We start from the raw sequence: 8,919 nt of genomic DNA on the forward strand, positions 1-8,919 counted from the left end.
CATAATTGTGATTCTAATGTGACCTTGCATTAGCCTACTGCGTTTCGTTCATTCTATATGGCAATATTTCGTCGCACAACCATGTTTTATTTGAAATTACTCTATTGATGATATTATTTTCTGTTTTTGATAATTAATTGATCATTTCCGAAACAATAAATTGTTGGCCTGCATTCCATACGTTTCTGGTTACAAGTAATGTAATAATCTTCAAAATATGAGTGGGCCTAATTGATAAGCATCCCTTTTGCTGACCCCTGACTTATGTCGGTTGCATGAGGCCGTGCGCGCGTGTCCCTTCAAAGCATGGCCTTCACCTGTGCAACCTCAAATGTTGACTTGTACACATTCAATTATCATTTCAGATCAGTGGATGAATTTAATGAAACGTTTACTTTTAGCATTACCAAATATGCGGCCCAATTTAACACAACACACAAACAGACTGCATTTACACAGAAAATTAGACAAGTCAAATTATCATACGATTTTACAACAGGCCTATGACTCATTTTTAGACTCTACAATGTTTGTTCGGTTTGAGACACGAGGTAGGCTTGCTGTAGTAGCCTACCGGAGAAGTCACCTGTAATGTCCAACAATTGAATACTGCAATGACGGCACGTTGTCAGCACACAGCTGTTGTTTCAGACCAAATTGCAAACATTTGAACCATACGATAGGCCTTTTTTTTAAAGTAGACCTATTGTCTAAGGAACTACTTTTTTTTTAGTAAACAAGCAATTTATCCCAGTGGAGGTCAATCGAGGAGGTAGCCTTTTCCTACAAAAAAATGTGATGAACTGTATACTGATAAACCTCTACAGATTCTGTATACCTTCTACTGCCTCAAATAACAAGAGCGAGCAAAAAGACTGTTTAAAATATTGAAAGAGTAATATGGCATCAGTTGTATTGTAATAGGCATACATACTGTGGGTTAATAGCGTTAAGTTGCATAAAATAGTAATAATAATAATAATAAAACGTGAATAATGATTATAATTATAATAGTTATAATAAATATGCATAATAATAATAAATTGTGCAATTTCAAAGTTTAAAATAGGCCTATAATTTACGCTAAATAATATAAACAAACTAAACCACAGTCTAAATGACAGGCCACCTGGCTATGATAACAAGTATCATGTAAAACTAAACACATAAAAGTGTTTGCAAATATCACAACATATCCAAATGTGGACCCGTCACAGTATTTATTGATCAATGTGAGCTTATCCATTTCGACACCGCTCAGGGAGGCGATTCTGAGTGCCGAATCCCTGTGGATTTGAGAATTCTGGACCGGGTAAATCTGTATAAATCTACTTAAGTCCTTAAACCACGCCAGGTCCCTTTCGATTTAATCAGGCCTATGACAACTCTGTCGGATTCAAAAAGGTGCCACCACCACAGAGTACAGAACTGAATTTTAAGCTAATACTGTACTTCCATTATGCCCATAACCGTTTTTTAGTGGGGGGAATGTAATAAGTGTAGCCTGCTATAAACCTAGTCTACATAACAGGTAGAGTGTGACAATTATCCCACGGTGTGTAAAGCCTCTGAAACTGCACCCGTCTAGGCGTAAGGTGTTGTCAACTCGGACCCTGTTTTAAATATCACAAGGCCATATTCATATGATGATAATATTTCTTCGTTTCTAATGTGCTACACTGCAACAAGGCGAGCAGCGTTGGGCTCGCTATAAGGTCTCAAAGCGTAGCAAGACGTGAATAATTATTGTCGAGTGAGAGGTCTAGTCAAAGCCATGCCGGCATTTATTTTAATTAGCACTAGGATCAAGAGGCAATCAAGGCTACTTAGAGATCAAGGTCTATTTCAATTACTGAGAAAAATACATTCCTGAATTGATAACTATTCTCAATGAGTGCTAGGCCTACTTTCTCTTTGCAAAGGCTTGACAAATGTCTGCGCTTGACACCGACAATTATCAGCATATTCCTAATAACTTGGACCAAACATACAAGCACTGTTACAGAAAACGCTGCTTACAATGTAATTGTTTATTTCTAGTTCCATAACACAATATTTAACTGTTGAAATGTTTACATGTTTTGTCCTCAATCAAACCATTTATTGATCATAATGCATAGAAAATGGAGGAGGCATACACAACCAACGTATTAGGCTACTCGTCTACAGCAACGTCATTCCACACTGCTAACATAATTGTTTGTTAAATTAATCCCCACTGTGAAATAGAAACAACCTGGTCTTCTTTAGAAAAGCAACATGCATTAAATCGGGAATATGTGGTTTTTGGATCAACAAAGGCCGTAAACAAAGTTTTTCAGAAGCCTATGCTGAAGTTAAAATGAAGTTACAAATCAACTATTTCCTAAATCATTGTAAATATCGATACATAAGATCGTATGCTTTCGGATTCGTTAATAGTGACGGATTAAATGCATTATACATTTCACTGAACCCTTTCGAGGTTCATTGCATTATTCGGCTCGTAGTTCTGCATCAGCAATGACCAACTGCTACATGTCCATAATCGAAACTCACCTTGAAATAATAGATAACACTCAGAACAAAAAATAAATCCGCGTTGGTGTTTTAAAATAGGCTATGTGCAACACACCTTATTGGTTGAACTTTTATGCAGAACATTTATAACACGTAAATTGATTCAATGCATATACAGAAAAAGTGAAGTCTATTCATGCATGCGTAATAAACAAATATAAGTTGGAAAGATAGCAGAAATCAAGCTATACAATCATCCTTCTTTCTACACAAACATATGCATGATGTTCACAAAAGTAAAAATGATTTGTCCGTGTGACGAGAGCAACAGTCCGTAAAGAAGCAGGGCCATTTCTTGCACAACAAGCATTAGGCCTATTGATTGCCATTCCCCGAAGGAGGAACAAAACACAATAGTAGTTCAACGGCCAGAGGGAAAAAACTGACTTCGTGGATGCAGTTTCTTCGAAGGTAAAACGGACTTGGATAAAATGCTGCATGAAAACAGCGATTTCTTTCAAATTTCACATCTTAACGTCTCCCACTTGTCGTGAATGAAGCTTGTGCGCACAACTCGGTCTCTATACTGAGCTCCCTCTGTAGCCATGAGCAGTGCTAGAGCGCCCACTATTTCAAAAACTAGGAATATTATTTCACAAGACTTGGAAGAACTTAATAAAAAAGTTACTATCCTTTCGACAACTTTTTTGTTAACTTTCGGGTAACGATTCTTCGCCGTGTCTAACCTCCGAGAACAGAAAACAAAACTACTCCCCGGCGCAGTTTGTACGGTAATGTTTTTTCTCTCCCATATCTTTTATACAAAACCACCAGCAGTGTTTCTCAGCATATATGAAAGTTCTGACGTTGTGAACAAGCGAACACAAGGCTGCAACCGCGAAAAGGCTGGACACACGGACTAGGGTGTTTTATCGTTACTATTCACAAGAAGAGCGAAATTATCTACGAGGACAAAGACGCGTCCGACTAAGGAACTGACAAATGACAAGGACACATTGGTGACCGGCACGAGAGTTCGAGCCGCCGACCGAAAGCGTAAGAAGGGAAAAAGACCTACTTTTGGCCAGTTTTCTCGCCCTCGCCTTGGATCTCATCTTGTCGGCTTGTAGATTCCTCTCGTCCTCCGTGAGCCCAGAAGCAGCAACAACACTATCTTCATCTCACAAGCATTGTCAGTTTGGACACCTTCGCACATGCGCACAGGCCATTCAATCTGACACCCTCATCAGGGCCAAAAAACTTTGCAATGTATTCATCATCACTTTTTGTCCTATCGTCTCCCCTTTAGATCACTTATCTCTTCCCCTCCTCCCTCTCAGCACCATCTCGGACCCCCCCTCCCCTCCCCCCCCTACCACCGCCTTTGCCACCACCACCTTCTTGACTACCCCTTTAAGAGCAATAACTTATTTTTCGCAAACCTGTGGGATCCGGACTAGCAATGGATACAGTATGGTATGTGATGGGGTCAAGGTCGCATCCCTCAACTGCAAGGTGATTGTTATCAAATATCACAATTGACCATTCAAAATGATGACATAAAAAAAATCGAATTTAAGGTAAAGTAAAAATAATAATAGCCTACTATTGTTATGATTGGCTATTATTAGCCTATTTATTATAACATTCATATGATTATGAGGAATATTATGGCTTTAATGTTGCCATTGTTTTTCTCGTTATTATTGTTATAACCTAATGATGAATTACGAGAAAGATATGCCCTGATTTTAACTCTCTATATTCTATTACAGATAGGCCTAACTCAGAAGATGATTATTTACAATTGATGCAATGGATGTCTTATCTGGCATTGTGTTCAAATGTAGGTTAATCAAAGGCCAACTTTTTCCAGGGGTCATTATTGACTTCGCTTATTCAGATGCACAAATTGGAGTTGCATTTACGATAGCTCTCGGTATGAAAACATAACGTTGCACACACATGCTTTGCCTGCGAGCAAGCCACACGAAAACGGCAGCTGTTGACGCATGCAGCAGCCTACTCTCAAGACGAGACGACGAGTAGGCTACAGAACCGGGCTAGTTTTCATTCATTGTATTTCTATAGGAAGCATGTATAAGTAAGTTAAGGTTTTTCTACTTGAAAAATATGCCTTATTTCTGCAGCCCTATCATGTCTGTGAACTATGGTGCGATGTAATGAATGCAAACATCCATCGCCATTTTTGGCACAAGGGCTCCAGGTAAAACCAGCGAGGAGGAGAAATAGATTGTGAATTTCTAATGTAAGTATGACTTTGCCTTCCACCTGTTTTACGTGCAGCATGCATGGCGTTCAGACGCTCAGTGTATGAAAGCAGGCGTCTGTTGATCGTCGCATGCATATATTAACGGTCAACGTTAGGAGTGTGCCTTCGATGTCAGTTGGAGGTTAGGCTATATATTGTGTAGCTTAATCTGCAGCTCATAATGCAGCTAAGCAATTGAAATAGGTAAGTCTGAGCGACCTTATGTATGAATGAATAAAATATATACGGTGAACTATACGGATGTTGAACGAAAGAAAGGATACTATTACTAGATGATTTTCAAGTGACAGTAGCCTAGTGCTGTGTTAATCTACATGTAGGCTAGGTTGGTATTTCTGTGCAATTGAAGCAGTAAAGAGAACAGACAAACAACTATTCGAAAAATATACCTGGCAAACAAAAGTATGTTTATTCGGCATAGGCCTAATGCATTATTTGCATTTGAAGTTCATTTCATTATCTGTCCTATTGCATGCAGTTATTTGACAATTATTAAACCATATTACTGTATCGTTGTTATTATAATAATAATATGAGTATTGTGCTATATTGTAAGAACTGTTATTATTATTATTAATATTATTATTAATATTAGCAACAACAGACGCCACATTTTTATGCACAGGCCTACTGCATGTAAAACCAAATGTTGTTCATAAAAAAAGCATGTCGAAATAGATCGTTTTGAAACCTTTTTGAGAACATTGACCTAGAAAAGAAAGGAGTTGCATGATCATAATCAGTTGTTTTTACCAGGCATTTTGATCTCGGAGCGAGTTCCATTTTGTGATTTGTAAATGGGAAAATAGAGTGCCTCTTCGGGAAGATAGACGGGTTAAGACCTTTAACCAATCTCCCGTGGGACAACGCGTGCATGTGATTCACAGCCTTGATTGAACATCAAGAAAATGATTATTATTCATGTATTATTCATGTATTATTACTTATTACAAGTGTATTATTACTTTTGTTTTTATTAATGGACTATTACGGTAGTAATTGGGCATAAAATGGAATAAGAAACGTGCAGACTGTTGAATATTCACTAAAAAGGCCTACTGCAATTGCATATCCGTTGCGTGATACTATAATTACATTTTTTTAAACATACATCAGCACAGGACTACAATTACTTCAACCATAATTGATAACTTAAGCAAATATTAAATAATCAACCATTTGTTTCAATGTGCAATACAAGTTTAAATGAAATGTCATGTGGTTGACTAGGCGTCGACATTTCATATCCCAATAGCAAAACATTTAGTAATTTCAACTATTGATCTAACATTGTTGTTTGTGGAATCGAATCATATGTTGCAAAACAGAATTCTTACAAAGTGGGGTTAAGTAAAAATCTTACTATATAGCCTAACGGACTGACATTGAGCCAACAATCCACAGGTGAGTATTCATTTCATTTACCAATACTACTTTATTGAGCCAACTCCTGGGTGTGAGTGCGATAGAATGACGACTGGGAACATCAAGTCTTGTCTCAATCGATTTATTGTATCGATAACATTTCCTGTTTAAGTGTGAAAAAAGGCATTTGTTTCTTATTTTCCCTCAAATGTTTTCACCAAAAATGTTTTCACCAGCTCTCCAGAACAATTTAAACGTGGGTCGAATCTCTCACATTGGGCTGGACAAATTATTTAATATGGTGCAACACCTTTTTTAAGAGCAATTAAGCCTAACTGTGATTACGCTTGTAAAGAAAAGTGTTGCTCTTCGGTACCCGTTCATTTGGGGAATAGTTTTCTGCGTCATTTAAACGTCTGCCTTTTACGAGCTCTACGTGGCGGCTGTGTAACCCCGCATTTTTTAGTATTTTCTTTCCAGATTGTTGCGATTTTCCTGCGGTTTTAACACGGGGACGGAGAGAGGCTGGCGCAGACCCCGGAGGAGAGGTGTGCTGCTTCAATCCAGGCCGCAGTAGCAATATCCGTATTTTGGTCATTTACAGGGCATCAATCCAATATGCTAATTAGTCAAAAACAAAAAGTAGCCTATGGCTATTCAGAGCAGCAAACATCACTCTTCGAATTTATTGATCTTAAACTAGGGCCTAAATAAAAAAAGTATGCTTTCAAACACTATTATTTTGTGCATTTCTATATTTTGTATCATTTAGGCAACCCATTCTATTTATGCTCATCTTTCGGCAAGACCACAGAGACAACATAGTAGGCCTAAGCTTGCACTGAGTATAAACTAAAAGGAAACGGTTCCTGCACTCTTAGAAAAAAATGTTTCTTATGGAACCAAAAAGGGTTATATCGCTTGCTTCATATATGAAACCGCTAAAAGTTACATTTAGAACCCTTTTTCTAGGGTTTTTGATCACAACCCTAGAGGTTCTTCACTGAACTAAAATGGTTCCATATAGAACCCTGCATGGTGCCATTTGTGAATTATGACTACTACTATTAAATAGTATTTTTTGTTGTTGCTCAGAATATCATTTAATAAACAATTAAATCATGAACAAAAGAATACCAGCATAGTTTTCAGAATTTGTCATGACATGCAATATTGACAGGGAGGCATCTCTTTGTTTGAATGAAGGCCCACGTCAACTCTGTCTGACTTCTTCACGATGCAACTTTGTCCATTAGTTACAGTGAACAACAAAAACGTGTCTTCTGCTCCATTTTCAACTCCCCCAAACAGCAGACCTCACACATACAGTTGAGATGAGCACAGGTTCAAGCTGCAGTGCCCCTGGATGTAGAGCATGTTGTGGGATTAAGGGCCCAACAGTAGGGGAATATTTTAAGGATGTGAACACAGCCCTCCAGTTGTAAGATCAATTCCACCCTTTTTTCCCAGCACCCCATCCGGGAGTCGAACCAACCCAGCTCCAACTCCTGCCACAGGATCAAACACCTTAGCCGCTGGGTTACCTACTGCCAGGAGGAAGGAAGTGTGGAATGGAGGAAGTGGTACTCACTAAGCAAGCAGCGAGACGTCCTTTACAGTGGTGCCATGACCCGGATCTACATTGGTGCTCAGCTCAACGCTGGAGTTGCTGTTGAGGAAGTTTGAGGGATGAATGTAGCACATGGGGATGTGTGAAACTTACTCCACAGCCTGAAGTGTCTCACCTCATTGGCAAGCTTTTTGAGGGATCGGCTAAGATGCTTGAGGAGAACGGCCACATGTGTTTGTGAGGCAGAGATCCCGAGTTCGAGCCTGGTATGGAAGTGGTACTCGCTAAGCAACAGCGTGGCGTCCTTTACATATACACTGAATATACAAAACATCAGGAACATCTGCTCTTTCCATGAGACTGACCAGGTGAAAGATATAATCCCTTATTGATGTCACTTGTTATATCCACTTCAATCAATGTAGATGAAGGCTAAATCTTTTTAAGCCATGAGACGGAGAGTGTATGTGTGCCATTCAGAGGGTCAATGGACAAGAGAAAAGATGTAAGTGCCTTTGAACGGGGTATGGTAGTAGGTGCCAGGCACACCGGTGTGTGTCAAGAACTGCAACGCTGCTGGGTTTTTCACACCCAACAGTTTCCCAAGTGTATCAAGAATGGTTCACCACCCAAAGGACATCCAGCCAACTTGACACAACTGTGGGAAGCATTGGAGTCAACATGGGCCAGCATCCCTGTGGAATGCTTTTGACACCTTGTAGCGTCCATGCCCCAATGAACTGAGGATGGTCTGAGGGCCAAAAAACAGGGGGAAGCAACTCAATATTAGGAAGGTGTCCTTATTGTTTTGTACATAGTGTATATATAGCATATATACTGAACAAAAATATAAATGCATCATGCAACAATTTAAAAGATTTTACTGAGTTACAGTTCATATAAGGAAATCAATCAATTCAAATACATGAATTGGGCCCTAATCTATGGATTTCACATGACAGGGAATACAGATATGCATCTGTTGGTTACAGACACCTTGAAAAACTTGGCTTGGATCAGAAAACCAGTCAGTATCTGGTGTGACCACCATTTGCCTCATGCAGCACGACATCTCGTTCGCATAGAGTTGATCAGGCTGTTGATTGTGGCCTGTGGAATGTTGTCCCACTCCTCTTCAATGGCTGTGCGAAGTTGCTGGATACTGGTGGGAACTGGAACATGCTGTCATACA

The 8,919-nt window shown here is 39.2% G+C and overlaps 1 protein-coding gene across 16 annotated transcripts in view; it reads right to left on the reverse strand.

Annotated features, from left to right (window-relative positions):
* prdm16 (PR domain containing 16) overlaps positions 1-3,794 on the reverse strand; it is a 253,625-nt gene extending 249,831 nt beyond the window's left edge. For 9 of the 16 annotated variants that reach the window (XM_046343599.1, XM_046343593.1, XM_046343591.1 and 6 more), the window contains exon 1: positions 3,578-3,793. In XM_046343599.1, coding sequence (XP_046199555.1) covers positions 3,578-3,614 — 37 coding nt within the window. In that variant the 5' untranslated portion in view covers positions 3,615-3,793. Of the gene's footprint in view, positions 1-3,577 lie in introns of all 16 variants that reach the window. The other 7 variants (XM_046343600.1, XM_046343592.1, XM_046343585.1 and 4 more) reach the window with 3 other exon arrangements.
* Between the last annotated feature and the right edge of the window lie 5,125 nt (positions 3,795-8,919).

The sequence above is a fragment of the Oncorhynchus gorbuscha genome, linkage group LG03, assembly GCF_021184085.1.
Source record: "Oncorhynchus gorbuscha isolate QuinsamMale2020 ecotype Even-year linkage group LG03, OgorEven_v1.0, whole genome shotgun sequence".
NCBI classification, from domain to species: domain Eukaryota; kingdom Metazoa; phylum Chordata; class Actinopteri; order Salmoniformes; family Salmonidae; genus Oncorhynchus; species Oncorhynchus gorbuscha.